Source organism: Scophthalmus maximus, chromosome 5 (genome assembly GCF_022379125.1).
Source record: "Scophthalmus maximus strain ysfricsl-2021 chromosome 5, ASM2237912v1, whole genome shotgun sequence".
Lineage (NCBI taxonomy): Eukaryota > Metazoa > Chordata > Actinopteri > Pleuronectiformes > Scophthalmidae > Scophthalmus > Scophthalmus maximus.
In genome coordinates this window covers 15,065,713-15,083,872 of record NC_061519.1, presented here as the reverse complement: position 1 = coordinate 15,083,872, position 18,160 = coordinate 15,065,713, and the positions used below count along the sequence as shown (strand labels likewise).

The following is an 18,160-nucleotide window of genomic DNA, read 5'->3' as shown; positions in this document are numbered from 1 at the left end:
AATACTCACCCTGAAGCCTTTAAAAATGTTCTGCAATAAGTCTATTAGAAATTGGTGACAAATCTGTAAGGAACTGTAAAGCAGAAAAGAAAGAAAGCTCCCAATTTCCTCTGTATTTTGGGGGAATTTGGGGCTGCAAAAAGATAAATGCGTTGCATCTAACAGTGTGTGTGTGTGTGTGTGAGTCATATTCATGACATAAAAAAATCACATAAGTTATAGTGAAAATAATGATATGATTACAAACAGTCCCTTAGGCCTCTTCACAGTAAAGAACGACATTAATTACTGTCTGAAAAATGAATACTGAGTGAAAATGATTCTTTTTTTTTTAAACTGCTATCAGGGCCGAACTAATGAAATCAGTTGACACAGAAAGATTACAGTGTGAGCACGTGTGTGTCTGTGTGTGTGTATACAGTATACATCTGTGTAACCTAAAAAGAGGTCATGATGTGACGAGGTCTGTCGCTCCCTGGTGTAATCTGGACCACGCACAATGGGGTCAGAGTTGAGGGGTGAGAGGTGAAGGGTTACTAAGTCTTTGAAAAAATACCACAGAGCCTAAAGGACAGATGTCAGGGCAACAGAAGAGGAAATGGTTATTGAGCAAGCCATCATTTTTATTGTCAGCTCCCATATACTGGAGGTATTTTTTTTTTTTTTTTACCACAGCAGGTCAGGTTAAAGCGTCTGGAGTCAGCGAAGTCAGGATCCGGCACAGGTACCATGAGGTATCTGCGTTGAAATAAAAAACACAGCACTTTTTCTGTCGTGAATCAGGGGTGTACTACGCTCCCTGTCTGCAGGGGTTTGATGGCAGAGAGTGATGGATTCTCTTCACATTGGGGCTCAGCTCTCAACCAGCCGTTATTATTATGATTATTATTATCACAAATCCTGCTGACTTCACGGCTCATTTTGAACAGGACTTTTGATATTTGAGTTAAGTCATGTATGGCGAGAATGGTTTATAGGCAAAATACAGCCTCTTTGTCCGGTCCTGTCGTTTTCACCTGCGCTCAGCCCTCCCATCCTTCATCCTGCTTCCATTTCCTCATTTTCCTCCCGTTTCTCCTCTCTCGCCTGCCTGTCTCCTTCTTATGTCCTTGTCTCCTATATGTGCCACTACTCCCCCTCAATACCTGCTCGGAGAGCCCTGCCCCCACACAGCGTCTCCGCTGCCATGCATTCTCTCAAATTAATGTGGAGTTATTGACAAGTGATGGGCCTGGGAGGCATAGATCCTCAGAAGGGAGAGGAGAAGAGAACATTAGGCCAGGCCAAACTGTACCTCATGGGTGATATGTTACCCAGCAGCTCACATGGCTTTTTAAGTGCCATAGTTTTTGACATGAAATTCCTTCAATGGTTAATTTACCACCCTTTGATACTTTGTTTCAGAAAGCATTAGAAGTGCAGGCGAGATGAAGAAAATGTGTGAGGATTTAAGTTTTACATGCACAAACCTACCTTAATTATTATTAATAATTACCAGGTTCTTAAATATCATGAACAGCAGCTTCAATGCTACACGTTATCCAATGCAAACGGGATGCGGTGCTGCTAACAATGTGCAAAGGGGCCAGTTGGTCAATACGCCAATTACATAGATGAGAGTATGGAAAGGGCAAATGATAGTGCTTTTGCTGTCTTCCAGCAAGAGCTGACCCCCTGACCCCGTTTGATGACCCTCGGGCCAAAGGTCCCCTCTCTGGGGGTCAGAGGGCGTTGCTATAGTGACAGCGCCGGCCGAGGGATCGCAAGGTGTGTCGAAGGGTTGCAGAAGATGTGTAGAACTGTGGTGCGATGTTACTCCACTTGTTTAAGCTACGTCAGAGAAATACATTTTCTTATGTGAATAAAGGTTGTGTCTTTTCATGTCACACTGTTTTATCTAATGTGTAAATAAAATGTGTGTATATATATATATATATATATATATATATATATATATATATATATATATATATATATATCCAGTGGTTGAATGTAACTATGCCTAAGTACAGTTTTTACTTGTACTTGTGGTTTTCCATTTCTGATACTATAAACTTCTAGTTAACCAAATTTCAGATTTAATTTAATATTTTATCATTTAATTTAATATTGTGACATTGTTACCTAAGTAAAGTTTCAGAATATTTATTCCATCACTTCTTTTATTACAGTATTTAAATATGAGACACATTAAAGTTGCACCATCTTGTGGTGGCTGATAGACACAGCTACTGTTATGGATTCTTTACAGCCGTTTCTGCAAACTGTTAGCAGGATATTTATTAATCTATTCTCAGAGATTTTTTTTGTCTGTTCTGTTTATATATTGTAATTAGAAGGCATGTCTCATGGCAAACACACAATGCCCTTATTGCAAACACACAATGCCCTTATGGGGACAGAATTAGGAATTATCAAGTTCCTTGCCAGCATTGCTGGAGGCAATGTGTGCAGAGTTCAGAGTCTCACAGTTTGTACTTTCCATCTTAAGTTACATTGTCAAAACTCTTCACACAGTCAGTGAAACAGAAGTCTGTGTGAACCAAACTGACAACATTCTCCAAAATCCATGGACTCTTTTCTCATTCATACTCCATCAACTGCAAAACACTATATATTTGCACTTTTTCAAATGTTAACACTGTTTTCAAAACAGTCTTCCTCTCCATTGTCCTCCATGCGTCCTCCCTCTCCCTCCCACCAACCTGTTTTCCGTAATCCATGTTTCCAAACAAAATCCTTGTGAAGCCGTCCCCTGTTTGGTAACGAAACAAAAAAACATCGGTAAGCTTCCAGATGAAATTGCAATCGCCTATGTTTGGACTGATTATTATTTCATTTCATTGTACATATTCTGCTAATATTTTCTATATTTTTGAATGTGTTGTGCATTCTGTTTTCAATGCATTTGAAAGATGATTGACAGTTTGGTCCACACAGACTTCTGTTTCACTGACTTTGAAGAGTTTTGACTATGTGACTTCAGTTTTGACCAATGGTATACTTCACATGTTGTTGTTGTTGTGTTTTTTTTGTAATCATTACAATTGATTTCCATTTTGCATGTTGGTAATGCAGTCTGTTTTGAGCAAGTGCATGGCTTCAGTTGAGACCAATTCTTGTAAGCAATTAGAGGCAGCAAGAAAGTAGGATGGGCTGGAGCAGACTGACTGGGAATCATACATTTGCTTCATATTAACCGAAGGAAAACCGGTTTTCTTATCTTGAGGGGAATGCAGGAGAGCATTGTGTCAAATGACTCATCCTGTGTGTGTGTGTGTGTGTGTGTGTGTGTGTGTGTGTGTGTGTGTGCGTGTGTGTGTGTGTTCCTGGCTGGCTTGCACACCTCGACCGTGGTAAAACACCATTATATCCTATGACTTTGTCTAATGTCGTGTTCTGTTTTCGCCTTCTCTGACCTTCTGCCTCAGAAACACTGCCTGCATTCTCCGAGCTCGACCCCCTGACACTTTGGCCGCATCACTTGAACCAGCTGTCAGTCCTGTTGAATGGAAAGATGAGAGACTTCGGGGAAATCACCTCTTTTCTGGGCAACTACGGGCCTTTCCAAATGCTGATTATTGTTCTGCTCAGTTTGAGCGCAATTCCATGCGGGTACATGGGAGTAATCGTGTTTTTTGTTTCGGATACACCCGAGCACCACTGCCGAGCGTCGACCGACTCCACGCTCGACCGCACACACGACCCCGACCCCTTCCCCGAGAGGCGCAGGCGGATCGGACCTGACAGCTGCTCACGGTACAGAGTGCGCGGGACCGGCTCGGAGACAGGGGAACTGGCCAATGACACAGAGGGATGTGAGGATGGCTGGGTCTACAGCACTGACAAGTACACTGCGACCATCGTGGCTGAGGTGTGTGTGTGTGTGTGTGTTACGTCCCATTATTACATTTCTACATTTGTACACACAGCTTTTCAATAGCTGTATATTTTATTGCTTGAATGTTATATATTATAATAATTCAGCAAAGCTTTATTTCTATAGCACTTATCTGATGAATGAATGGCTTGGAGCATAGGGAGTTAGTAGTAGTAGTAATATATCTGGGGGGGGGGGGCTAAACCAAGCTGATGTTTGAAAGTTATTAAAAAGATCTTTAAAATCAACCCTAAATCTAACTGGCAGCCAATGAAGGGAGGCAAGAATTGGGGAGATATGGGCCCTATATGCTTGGTGTTGGTTAAAACGTGAGACACTGAGGATTGACAGAGCATTGCAGTCCAAGCCAAAGCCTTCAAGCGTGAATAGGCTTTTTCTAGGTCAGGATGAGACAGAGCTGATCTGATGTAGGTGATATCTCTCAGGTGAGGATTTGATAAGGTTAATGACAGTAAGTTGTGAATCCAATGTGATACCAAGATTTCTGCCTGTAGATTTAATATTACTGGCCAGTGGACCAATCACAAGTTGTAGTTTACCTGCTGGGTGGTCAGTGACAAAGAGTATTACTTCTGTCTAGCTGTTTAGCTGCGGGTAGTTACAAGACATCCATTTTTTTAAATCCTGTGTGTGTGTGTGTGTGTGTGTGTGCGTGCGTGCGTGTGTGTGTTTGCCTGTGTGTGGGTCTGTGCGTGTGTGTGGGTGTGTGTGTGTGTGTGTGTGTGTGCGTGTGTGTGGGTGTGTGTGTTCCTGGCTGGCCAGTTGTTCATTTTTGCAACAACAGAATTAAATTCATCAGATGACTAACACTATCTGGTTTAAAAGATAAGTAAATTTGAGTATCATCTTGTGTCTGCGGTTTCCCGCAAGCTGATGATGACACCGATTTCTGTGACCTACACATGTCTTCTCTCCTGTTTATTGCAGTGGGGACTGGTGTGTGACAATGCATGGAAGGTCCCTTTCTCCACTTCCCTATTCTATGTAGGAGTCCTGATTGGATCCTTGATAAGTGGTCAGCTCTCAGACCGGTAAGTCTTGTTCTGTGGGATTATTATTATTAGTTGTAGTCTAATAATAAGTCCCTTTGCACACAAAATAAAGTCATGATATAAACACACACATAAATAAAAACAAATGGGATAATAGGAGGAATGGGAGTGGGATGAAAATGAAAAGACATGCAAAATCAGTAGAAAAATAAAAAATGGGCTAAGAGCAGTTTTATCTTCACTTTCAAGTTAAGTCACCAGATGAATAAAAATGCGTAAAAGTGAGCCGTGTCTTGGATTTTGCCTATAATCCTGCAAAACACTAGGTTAAAGAGTCGGAAAATAAATTGGAGCCCAAAACCTTATCTGCGCCAAAAGATGTGTCTCACATTGGGGGGAAATCAAGTCTCTCCTTATAATGGTTTTCCAAAGACAATAGATTACAGCATAATTGGACATTTGGGGAAAAATGTACAGACTGACGTTTGTCTCGTTGGTAGGTAAGATCCCGAGAAACAACAAAGTTCTGGTAACTTAACCTTCCTCGCATGCATGGAATTTGGGTACAGCACCGCCCTCATAGTGTATTTTAGCTGTGTAGTAGTGACATGTTGTTTTTTTTCTCCTTAAACAAGCTATACAAAGAAATTGAGACTGTTCATATTAAAACTTCACAATCAGACACAGATGCACTGTGAAGGAGGCAACATGGCTACAGAGGGTTTTTACTATTTTCAGTCAAAAATATGAAAAGGATTTAGTAGTTGTATGTTCTAGTGACCTCTGGGAATTGACCCTCTTGTTTTCTCTCGATCTTCTTCATTGTCAGGGTGTGAGATGCTGAGCGAGTCTGCCAGGGTGAGCTTCATTTTTCTGGGCCACAGTCTGGGTTTTGGCCTTGGTTATGCCTTGTTGCCGCTCTTTGCCTACTTAATACGAGGCTGGAGGATGCTGCTGGTTGCTACTGCCCTCCCCGGCTTTCTACTAATTCCAACATGGTGGTAAGTCTGATGAATAAGGGCTGATGAATGTTATTGTTCAAGTCTCGCATTGGCAGAATCACTGAATCGATGTTCCAGGCATATGACCTCAGTGAGAAGGAAAACGGCAGACAGGTGCCAAGCGGCCCCAATAGACACAAATGACTACAAAGACACTAAAAAACAACTGCAAAGAGATACATAACAACCTCAAAGACACACACAGAAACCACAAACGGATTCAAAATCTCTAGAAAGCTACACAAAATGTACAAAAAACCTGTAGTCACATAGTCCATCCATGTATGAGCCCCGCTTTGTGTCATTTCACGCATGCACCCACCTTTTCAAATTCACACTTTTTCTGGATTCATTTGTCCTGTGTTTGATGATATATAAGGGACTACAATGGTCCTCATGCCAAGGATTGTATCTGGTTTGTATTTTGATATTATTATCATATGTAATATGATGTATTAATCAGAATATATTCTGTCGATTGTACATTCAAAACTCCATTACACACTGTTGTTCTCTCGATTCGGTTCATGGTTTTGCTTTTACACTCTGTGAAGTTGCTTTACATCATTTAGAACCGAGAATTCCTGAGAATAATAATCCACCTCGACCACTTTTCACAAGCTAGCTAGTTTATGAAAAACCAAAGTTGTGTAAACTAAATCAGTTCAATGGAGACGAAACTATACAGTCAAATAAATTCTAGACATCTCAGCATTTGGGTGAAATATGTGCTGGATAACCTGTGTTCACTGAACTTAAGATAAAGAAATGCCAAACAGTTCACCGCAAAACAAATCTCTGACTGGCACAGCTCACTAATGAGTTATAATAAATGTGTCTGTGTCCATACAATGACAAGCTATTTTGAAAGTAGAGTACAGCTGTCTGTCTCCTCCTATTCCTGCTTCTTCCCGTCTGTCTCTCGTTTTATGGTTCTTTCGAACATCACACTAATCTCAGTCATCAACATACATACTGTATATTTGCTTTTTTCCCCATATTGATTTCAGACTGTATGAAAGGATTATGGTTACTAAATTAAAAATAAATCCACTTGAAGTTTTTTTTTCATGGCTGTAAGATCCAATTTCACTGGTGTGCAATGTCTGTATTGTAAAATTCATCTTTTTTTATTCATATATTCATACATTTTTTGTCTGTCCCTGTGTTCAGGCTGATTCCTGAGTCTCCACGTTGGCTTTTGCAGAAAGGTCGGGTGGAGGAGGCTGAGCTTGTCATACACAATGCTGCAAAAAGAAACAGAATTCCCGTCCCCGAGGTCCTATTCAAACCTGGAGAGTGCTTGGAGCTAATGGTGCTTATTCAGTTTTTCCCTCCGCATTTGGAAGCCATCATGTTCCAGTATAAAGAATAGTCCAAACCAGAATTCCAGTTGTAATATTTCTGAACTAAAGTGGATATTTCACTGCCAACAACCTGACTCTTCTGTTTCTTTCCATGCACTGCATGTGTGATTCAGCAAAATACAGGTGAAAACGAACAGACATACACATATATGGACCTGATACGCACCCGCAACATGAGGAACATTACAAGTCTTGGCATTTTCATATGGTAATGTGGGATTTTCTTAACTTCACTTACTCTATTTTTAACTTTTTTAAATTTTGAATTATACAAAAAATACTGTGAACATGAGAGATCAAAACAAGGGGACAATGTTGTAATATTTAAGTGGATGAGACACAGTCCATATCATTTGAAACCATATTCATTTGAGATAACGTCACATAACTGAAACCCTTGAAGCAAAAACAAACCATTTAAAAAAAAACATTTTGTGTTTTCATTAAGTAGTTAAATTGGAAACACTGGTTTATTTTACCGCTGTGGTAACATTTTTACAGATGTGAATAAAAAAATGTCATTGTCCATCATCATATTTAAACTGTTGCTTCTTCAAAGCCCAAATTGAATTGATATGATGAAACAATAATATGACCCCGTCTAAAATTGATCCCAATAGTTAAAAAAAACACCTAAATAAATACATGTGGGATGTAAACACGATGCCTACCATCTTAATTCGGTCTTGATTTTGTATTCCTGCAGGATGTCTGTCGCCATGGTCTTTTACGGTCTCTCTCTCAATACAAGTAACCTGAATGGAAACATCTACCTCAACTGCTTCATTTCTGCAGCCATTGATATCGTGGTGTATGTAGCCACTTGGCTGCTGGTTAACCAGATGCCAAGACCCATCCTCCTCTTCTCCACACTGATGTTCTGTGGCATCGTTGTGGATCATCGGGCTGGTTCCTGAGGGTCTGTACTGTTTACATTGAGTATATTGACTCAATCAGGGCTCCCTGAGGGGACTAGAAGAAACTATGCATATGGAAAACTGTATATGCCTTGTCTGATCTTCACATTTGTCTTTTTTGTCTTCAGACATGCATTTCATGTTCCAGGTGTTGGGCTTGGTGGGAAAGGTGGGTGTGTCTGCTGCGTACTGCTTCATCTACATGTTCTTCACTGAGCTGATCCCCACTGTGGTCAGGAACATGGGATTAGGGGTTGACTCCACTGGGTCACGAATTGGCTCCATCCTTTGTCCATATGTGATTTACATAGGCAAGTGTTTTTTAGTTTTTGCTGTATTTGTGCACAGTATTTAAACCTAGAGCCTTGAGAGAGAAAGTGGAGTTCACTTGAGTCTATTAAAAAATAAATAAATATGTATGTATATGGCCTGAAGTATTTGCATAGTCTGTCCACATTGTGCTTTGTCATTTTGCTTTCTGATTAGAACTTGGGGAACCAGAATTTTAATGACGATCACAAAAGCATTCCCAAAAGAATCAGATTCTATGCGGCAGATATTTTGACTTGTCAAAACAGGAAAAAAAACAAGATGGGACTAATGCAGTCAATTGTGGCACTGTCCTAATGCACCAATTAATAATGTTTATTAAACCAACGTTTGATTAGTAAAATTGTCTGCTGTGAAAAAGGTTTATGGTTGAAACTCGTGGAAATAAACAGATCAATGGCGATTTTAGCTCAAGTGCCTTACATTCTGATTTGCAGGTGTTTACAGCAAAATCCTCCCATACTTGATTTTTGGAACATTCTGCCTCATGGCTGCTGTTTTAAGCCTGTTTCTGCCAGACACCAGAAACAGAAAACTTCCCAACCTTATCAGCCAGGCCCAACCCATCAGAAGGTAAGAGAATCAGATTCAGAAATACCTTATTGAACCATGGGGGAAACTGGGTTTGTCACTCCATATGCAGATGTGTGTATTTTTACAAAGTAGGAGTAACGATCTTCTACGTTTTGTACGGCAATTCTATGAAACAAATATAATGAAATCTTGTAACCAAAATTTGATTTTGCAGATCTGCAGAAGCATTTTCAGTGTCAGGGATGTTGGTGATTTCATACACAAAGTAGCAAAAACTGTTTTAGTGCAAACTGAATATTTTTAATTTTTTGTTTCTCTATTTCTTTTGTCTCTGTCTATTATTAAAGCTGCTGTCCAGAGAAAACAGCAACAGAAAAGGCAGATACATCTGAAGGCTGTCAAGAAATGGACAATAGTGCCACCTGCTGAAAGAAAATCATAAACCAAGAGTTGAGCGATCACAAAGATGAGATTCTGATATGTGGTGAGACAAACTCTTTTCTCCAACAACTTGAATCTCTTGATGAAAATCAGACTTATTGGTGTTTTGATTGTTTGGTGTTTTGCTTTTGCTTGGTGGCAAAATTTTTCAAAATACCTTTTTTTGTAGAAATGTGGTGCATGCGGGAGGTAAATTTAAATGTTTGGTAACAACGACCCATTTCTAAAACTGTGCATTTTTAAAAATAATTTGACCGTTTTATTCAGTTTTGTTGTTTGTTTGTTTTTTGTCATTGTTTTTTCATCCATGGCTGTATATGAATGAAAAAAAATTGTGACACATCCTAAGTGTAGGACAAGGAAAGTGAATGTACAGGTAACAGCTATAACAAAGGATTAAAATTACATTTTAAGCTTTCGTTCATCTTCTTCCTTTGGACTGTTCCCTTATGATGCAAATTGTGGCTCTTACACTCCTTAATATATTATATCAGCAAAATATTTTAAATCCTAAAAAACGTATTAATATAAAATTAATTGTTTGATATTAAACATAATAATTGTCAATCTAACCATGGTACAGGGGCGGATCTAGAGAAATATTTATGGGGTGGCAGGAGATTTTGACCCGTGGCAGAAGTATATATGCTGATATAATCGCAGTCATATCAATTAATATTTACTTTGAAAGCCCCCAATTCAAGATATTTGAACTCAATAACATTAGGCTACAGTATTGTGGCACATGATTAAAGCATTAAATAGAAACATATAAGGTAGCCGACATAATTGAATGAATTATAACTGAAAGATCCTGACTTACAACAAAATACTGTTTTTTTTTACATTATTACACCAGCAGGGGAAACAAATGTATTCAAAGACTGCTGCAGTCAGTACATTCATTAACAGTAAGTCATTGGTATTTGTTTGAGTTTATATGAGTTATTCCTATCAGCTGTCAATCATTAGTCCAACTTGAGTGCAAAAATCATCATCGTTTATTCACAGATTTCATTAACTTACATCCAGTATAAATATTTATTACCTATACTTCCACAGCTACAATGTATCAAAAAGTGTCTGACAATATATAAATCCAGAGCCTCAGTTGTTTGATACGAATTAGTAGATATATATATATATATATATATATATACACACACCATTGTACCATCCTTGTTGTTGCCATATACACATTATCTGAAACACTAGCATGTTTTCCCGTTTCACAATTTGAGTGTTGTTTTAACTTTATACAGCTGTAATCCACTATATATATATATCATTATAATTAATAAGAAAGGTCTTAAGTTAGGAGGTTTCTGAAATACACTCCCTGGAGAACATTAGGTTTGTGATAGCTTAACGTTACATTTATTTCTCAGGAGAGCTTCCCGACACAGAAAACCACATCTTTATTGTTGTTTTCCCAAAGCATTGACGAGTTCCTACCGTTAATTACCTCAATTCATCGTCGCATAATGAAATTACAGGAAAACTACAACTCCATTAACCTTGCGCTTTTGTGATTATTGTCATTTCCCCATAGATAGTTGGTCAGTATTCTTTTAATAGGTCTTTGGTGTTACCTCATTCCTTCAGTGTGGTCTGCCGCGCCGATTACTTCCTCCAGTCGGATCCTGGTCGAATCCTCCTGTGGTCGGTTCGCGCCTTCCTTGTGTTCAAATGAAAGGACCCTCATTGGTCACGGGAGTGGGGGGTGGAGTCGTCTCGTGCTGCATTCACTTGCAGTCGGATATCAGACATTCTCGCTCTCGTAAACGTCCGATGAGCCACAAGTTTTCTTTGATTTCAAAGCAGCCAACTGGCGAGGCAGCTGGTGTGGCAAGGCTTTTTTGCCACCCCGGCAGATCCGCCCTGGCCGTGGTTATAGGGTCAATACAAAATGCAGTTTGCTACTACTGTACTGCACAGCTGATTGTTGATTGTCAACGTCTGAAAAATCGCGAGATTGTCTCCAGACTGGGCAGTGTGCCGTTCTCCTTTTTCCCACCCGAGCGGGAAGGAGCCCCACCCTTGGCCCGGCTCTGATTCGCCTATTCTGATATCCTTCCCCAATTTAAACCAATCATTACTCTTCATGCCCAAACCTAACCCAATCAGAGTTAGGTAAGAGCGGGTCTTCTGCCACTTGGGGTGGGGGAAATACAGTTTTATGGCTGGGCCCCTATTCATCACTGCACACCCCCCACCCCCCCGTTCAGCTGCTGAGCCTCGGACCCGGTGTCTGTCTGCAGCAACCACACGGCTGCCAGTTGATAGACGGGGCACGGACAAACGAACCGAGACTCCAGCCCTATTAAGCTGGTGTGTCCAATTTGTACGCGTGGGTGGGGAAATGCGCTGCGAGTAAACTAAAACAGTCGCTTGCTATCGGCTAGCGTTACCTGTAGCCCTGACACAGCAACAGCTAGCATTTGAGGATAGCTAGCCGCTACTGATGGGTGTGCTTCTGCAAATATTCTGTTTGACGTTAAGTTGCTGCGACTAGTTCTGCGTGGATGAATCTAAAATCCACGTTATTTGACGTTAGGACGGTGACCATGATAATGATTGTCGTGCTTCCGTATCATTACATAACGCGACAGAACAAACTAGACAACTGGCTAATGGTAGCATTGTAGTATCCCCATTCGTTTTTTTGTAATTGGCAGCTCTTCTCATTACGTTGTGATTCGAAAAGAACGGCTGTTCAAACGAGACAAGCCGGTATTAGGTGTTGAGCCCGATGCTCAAGCTAGGTCATATTTACCTGGCTGAACTAACTATCCTTCCTGACAGCCGGTTTAGATTGTCCAGATACTTTCTCCAAAATAACACCGCTCTCTAAACCCAGTGCAAATCTCTATGCTGATCACAAACAAAATTACCTTCAGTCAGAAACCCTCCACGTGGAGAGGGTAGGCTCAGCACAAGTCATATTTGTTGCCCAGAGTAAAGTGTCACTCAACCCTAAGCCCATAGTTCATCCACAGTAGAGCATGGCCCCTAAAAAGAGACCAGTTCCCTTAAACATTGTTCCATCTGGTGATGGATCATCCACGCCCACCAACACAGATGTTGGATCTGAGTAAGTAATCCTACTGACCAAATTCTTAACATCATGTACCCAATAAGATGTAAATAAGTAATTCATTTGTTTAATCCGAAAGATGGTTTGTTCATAGTCTTATTCTGTATCAATTTTCTCAGGGCTAATCTAGAGGCGCTTAAGAGAATATTGGAAGAGTTGGACCTGGATGAACAGCAGAAGAAAAGGTTAGAAGCGTTCCTCACCCAGAAGGCCAAGGTGGGCGAGTTGAAAGATGATGACTTCCACCGCGTCTGTGAGCTGGGTGCTGGCAATGGAGGTGTAGTCAGCAAGGAGTGCCACAAACCATCGGGAATAATCATGGCCAGAAAGGTGAAATACAAATGGGGCAATTACTTTAAAGACTTGAATGTTAATTGTCGTTGCAGTTGTTGTGCAGAGAAAAGCAATACTGAATATATTTTGTATATTGAAATTCTCTTTCCTGTTCAGCTCATTCATCTCGAAATTAAACCTGCAATCAGGAACCAGATCATCCGAGAGCTGCAGGTGTTACACGAGTGCAACTCTCCCTACATTGTGGGCTTCTATGGAGCCTTTTACAGCGATGGAGAGATCAGCATCTGCATGGAAAACATGGTGAGAGAACTGGTGGTCAGGGCATTTTGTTATTGTGCTCCAACAGGTAAGGATGCAACAGGTTGTAGTTTTTCACAGCACAAGCAGCCATCAGGAAGAAAAGAAGCAGAATAAACATACACACAAAGTGAACATAATGTCCTGTAATCCTTTGCTTTGACTGAGTTACTGCAGTGAGTTGGCTCCTCGTTCTCATTCCTTGCGCATAATTATTTTTTTTGACAGATAGAATTTTTTCAACTCACCATCTGTGACAGACTAAATTCTTGGCTGTTTGACAGATTTTTTTTTTCTCCCTGATTTAATTCTGCAGTTAAGACATCAGGAGACGCTAACAACTCTTTTTCACTTAATACCTGCGCCAAGGGGGGTTATGTCTTTACCCATTTTCCATTTGTTCGTTTGTTGGTTGGTATGTTTGTTTGTCTGCAGGATTATGCTAAAAACTACTGAACTGATTTCCATGAAACTTCGAGGAAGGATGGGAAAGAAAAAACATACAATTTTGGCATGGATTCCGACAAAGGGGCAGATCCAGAATTTGTGTACCTATTTTTTGACAATGTTCCACTGTTCATTGGGTTTAGTCAACGTTTTTAAATAACTGCCTCACAGTCTAAGTGCACATAACAGTGATGGGAAAGATGTGCTGCTTCTACATTTAGTGTTTTTAGCGATTTCTTTTCAAGACCCGTTCTAATTGTCGTTGTTTCTCTTTGCCGTCCAGGATGGTGGATCTCTGGACCAGGTGCTGAAAGAAGCAAGGAGGATCCCTGAAGAGATTCTGGGAAAAGTCAGCATCGCTGTAAGCATGTGCCATATTGTGAAATTATGCTATATTAAATTATTGGCATTAAAGAAACAATGGCTTGACCACATTGTCCTGTTTAGATAAAGCATTTTCATCAAGGCATAGATCTGTTGTCTAGTCACTCTTTCATTTTTCTGTATTGAGCTGAAGAATAAATCATAGACTTCATATGCAGACACATGTCAGTGGCCTGGAGGGGTTTCATGCTTGTTATTACTCTTGATTTCACATTATGTTTACTCTTTAATCTGAATATTTTTTTTCCTTTCAAAACAGGTTTTGAGAGGCCTTGCCTACCTAAGAGAAAAACACCAAATAATGCATAGAGGTATCAGAATTTTTTTTTTAATAAAGCATAATGCACAATATCAAGTTGATGTAAAATTATGGAAAAGCACATTTTTATCACATTTCAAGATGAATAAAACCAGAAATATTTATTTACATTTATGTTAGTTATTGTTTTATTTATGTGTATATATAATTATGTGTTATAACATATTGTTTTGAATGCCCCGTCAAGTAGAGTTGTGATTGCATATCCTTTTTACCAACAGATGTGAAGCCTTCAAACATCCTGGTGAATTCCCGCGGTGAGATCAAGTTGTGCGACTTCGGTGTCAGTGGGCAGCTCATAGACTCAATGGCCAATTCCTTCGTTGGGACAAGATCCTATATGTCGGTATGTTGGTCTCTGAATTATGCTATGAAAACATTAACTCTGTTCATCTCGTTACCGTCACTCCTGTTGAGAGTGACGTCAATAACCTACATTAAAGGGATAGTTCAGTGATTTTGAAGTGGGGTTGTATGAGTTACTTATGCATAGTTAATATGTAACCTTATGGAGATAGTGATCAGCGATATCAGCTAGCGGAGTTTGGAGGAGAAATGGAAGAAGCGTAAGGCTCAGTGCACTGTTACAGAGGGGACCACAGAGAAACGTCTTCGCCACATTTTTAAATGCTTACCTTAAAAAAAAAATCCATTCAATTGTACGCTGGAGGACATATTTTTCACTGCTTCAGTTTTCGGTAAATTGAGTCGAACAGCTGATTTGTGGAGTGATACTGCACCAGCGCAATTTGGCGCAGTAATAAATGGCCGAAGTACGCTTGAAAAAAATATGTCATCCAGCGTACAATTGAGCATATTTTTTAAAAAGTAAGTATTTAAAATGTGGCGAAAAATAAGTTTTTCGGTGGTCCCCTCTGCTGCAGTGGGACGCTACTTCCACTTCTCCTCCAAACTCTGTTAAATGACATCGCTGATCACCATCTCCATAAGGTAACATATTAACTATGCATAAATAACTCATACAACCCCACTTCAAAATCACTGAACTATCCCTTTAACTTCAACCAGTGCCTAAATATCAAGGTTCAGTGTGTAGGCTTTAGTGTCACCTAGTGGTGTAGTTGTGTATTACAGCCAATGGAACACCCCTCGCCTCACCCTTCCTTTCCGAGCGCGTAGGAGAACCTATGGTGGCCTGTAGGTAACGTTAAAGCACCAAAGGCCCTCACAAGAGTCGCTGTCTGTTCTAGGCTGCAGTGGAAACATGGTGTTCCCTGTGGAAGTGGACCCACTCCCCATGTAGATGTAAAAGGTTCATTCTGATGTAATGGAAACACACAATTCTTAGTTTCAAAGATTATACGCTGAGGAAAAATAATTATTATATAAAATTTCTGCCAATAGATCCTACTAAATTCTACACACTGGACTTTTCATATGCAAATATATATATATATATATATATATATATATATATATATACATATGTAAGCTAATGTATGAACTTATCCACATACAGATCTTAACAAATGTAACACCAGAGCAACATCTTAGCAATTTGATATCTGACATTTAATGCTCAATCAGTTCCTTGTATTTGTTAATATAATAATTAATATTTGGCCTTGCTGTGTGCTGTCCGTGTTTGTTGTTAAGCCTGAGAGACTACAGGGAACCCACTACTCAGTGCAGTCAGATGTATGGAGTATGGGCTTGTCCCTGGTGGAGCTGTCGATTGGGCGCTACCCCATTCCTCCGCCAGATACTAAGGAACTGGAGGCCATTTTTGGACGAACCATGTTTGGCGGTAGTGAGGGAGAGACGCACAGCACTTCACCTAGACCAAGGCCACTGGGGAGACCTGTCAGCAGTGAGCATGGCAAACACACACACACACCAATAAAATCTGTTGTTATATATTAGTCTTGTTTAAATGTTGGATATAAAACTTGGTCTACCATGGCTCCTTTTCCAGGTCGTGGTGCTGCCATGGCTATCTTTGAACTCCTAGACTACATAGTAAATGAGGTAAGAAACTAAGAATAGAGAAGATTACTCTTTGATTCTTCATAAGATTGACTGTCATCCTTGCTAAATCACGAAGGTGTCACCCTCTGCCGATGTGATCAGATATTCATTTAGCTTTCTTCTGTATTTCAGCCCCCTCCTAAACTACCACACGGTGTGTTCACGTCTGATTTCCATGACTTCGTGACAAAGTGGTGAGACACAATTTTAGCCTACCAACAGTGCTACTTCAGAAGTAATCAAAAGGTGATCCAATGTTTTGTGACCAATTTCATAGATTAAATAATCTCTCTATTTTTGTTATTTTCAGTCTCATCAAAAATCCAGCAGACAGGGCTGACTTGAAAATGTTAATGGTAAGTATCCTCGGTTGGACTACGACTTCAGTTTGAAAACTTTTCAATATCTGACAATTCGAAGATTAAGTCACTAAAAACAGTTGTTGTAGACATACTTCAGCCAAACTGCCACTGGGGTTAAATCTGGGTATAATTTGTAAACTCTGTTCCTTTCAATCACCAAGTTTTGAGCGTCCAGTATCTAATTACTCTGTGATTGTCTGTGTTGCAGAACCACACGTTCATCAAGCGGTCTGAGGCCGAGGAGGTAGATTTCGCTGGCTGGCTTTGTAAAACCATGGGGCTGAATAAACCAAGCACTCCCACGCGCCCCGCAGACTGAGCACACAATCTTCTTACACTCAGTATGTAAAAACATGGAGAAGCTGCTGCCTAAAAACCGTACACCCACACATACGCATCTTGTTTGCCACATCCTCCCTCAGGTGAACCCTGGAAGTTGACCACATGCTGGGAAAGAAACTTTATCTTCAATTTGCACCTTCAGTCCACAGAGATTCAGTTATCCATTCAAATTTATTCTTTAATCAGCTGCAGCATTACTCCTCTGACCATTGGACAACATTGGTTTGACTAACATGATTTTAGGCCTCTGGTTATCCTCACCTCAATATCCAGCACTCATACAGACTGTAGATACTATATCAACACTAGAAGATTGATCTAGCTGTGCTTAATTTTCTAGCATTCACTTAATCTTTTTGTTTTTCTCGTCTTGTTTCTCCAAAGGGTTCTTAGGCTTATAGCATGAGTGTTTCAATCCCAGCATCTCTACATGTGTACAGGCAGATACCGTATATGATTTTTTTGTTTTTTATGTGATATGCAAACAGGATTGTAAGAATCAGTTTACTGTACTGAACATGTCAGGTTATGTGTTTCTTTGCTAGCAAGAGGGGACTGAGTCTTGGATTACTATCATTTTTTGCATTTGTTGATGTGACCTGATTTCCACAAATTTTGAGACATCTTGAGGTGAAGCATAGTGGTTAAAACATTTTAGCATGACCCCCCCCCCCCCCCCCCCCCCCACACACACACACACAGACACACACACACACACACACAAAAGTACAGCCTTAAATGCACCCTCTGTATCTTGTGGTTGTTTCTTAGTAACTCAAAACAGCGTCCTTGGTTTCAGATTTGCTATTGAAGCACAGACTGGCTTTAAAAAGATTTGAGTTTCAGCCCTAGAAAGTAGCTACTATTACGAGACTGCTCTTATCTCTTAAGAAAGCTGCATTGCGACTCACTGCAGCCTCGGCTGGAGCAAACAGTTATTTTTCTGTTTACGACTTGAAAAACAGGACATGGGTTTGCCATGCAAGTGCCTCCTGTGTTGTGGCAGATTAGGGCATTTCACTCCTTTTCTTTATGCTTTCTTCTTTTCTGTAATGATTTAAATATTTAGATGATTTGAATCATCAAACATTGGAGGGTTTTTTGAGTCATAACTGTCAATAAATCATATGTATTAATTAGTAA

The 18,160-nt window shown here is 40.1% G+C and overlaps 1 protein-coding gene and 1 pseudogene across 1 annotated transcript; both read left to right on the top strand.

Moving 5' to 3' along the window:
- Positions 1–3,310: 3,310 nt before the first annotated feature.
- Positions 3,311–9,901, top strand: LOC118311177 (annotated as a pseudogene).
- A 1,718-nt stretch (positions 9,902–11,619) lies between these two features.
- map2k2b (mitogen-activated protein kinase kinase 2b) lies at positions 11,620–18,160 on the top strand. The gene is made up of 11 exons (XM_035634783.2): positions 11,620–12,577; positions 12,700–12,910; positions 13,031–13,177; positions 13,905–13,982; positions 14,265–14,316; positions 14,546–14,670; positions 15,942–16,155; positions 16,261–16,313; positions 16,446–16,507; positions 16,624–16,669; positions 16,884–18,160. Exons 1-11 carry the CDS (start codon positions 12,489–12,491, stop codon positions 16,992–16,994), a joined length of 1,188 nt encoding a protein of 395 aa, XP_035490676.1. The 5' UTR covers positions 11,620–12,488; the 3' UTR covers positions 16,995–18,160.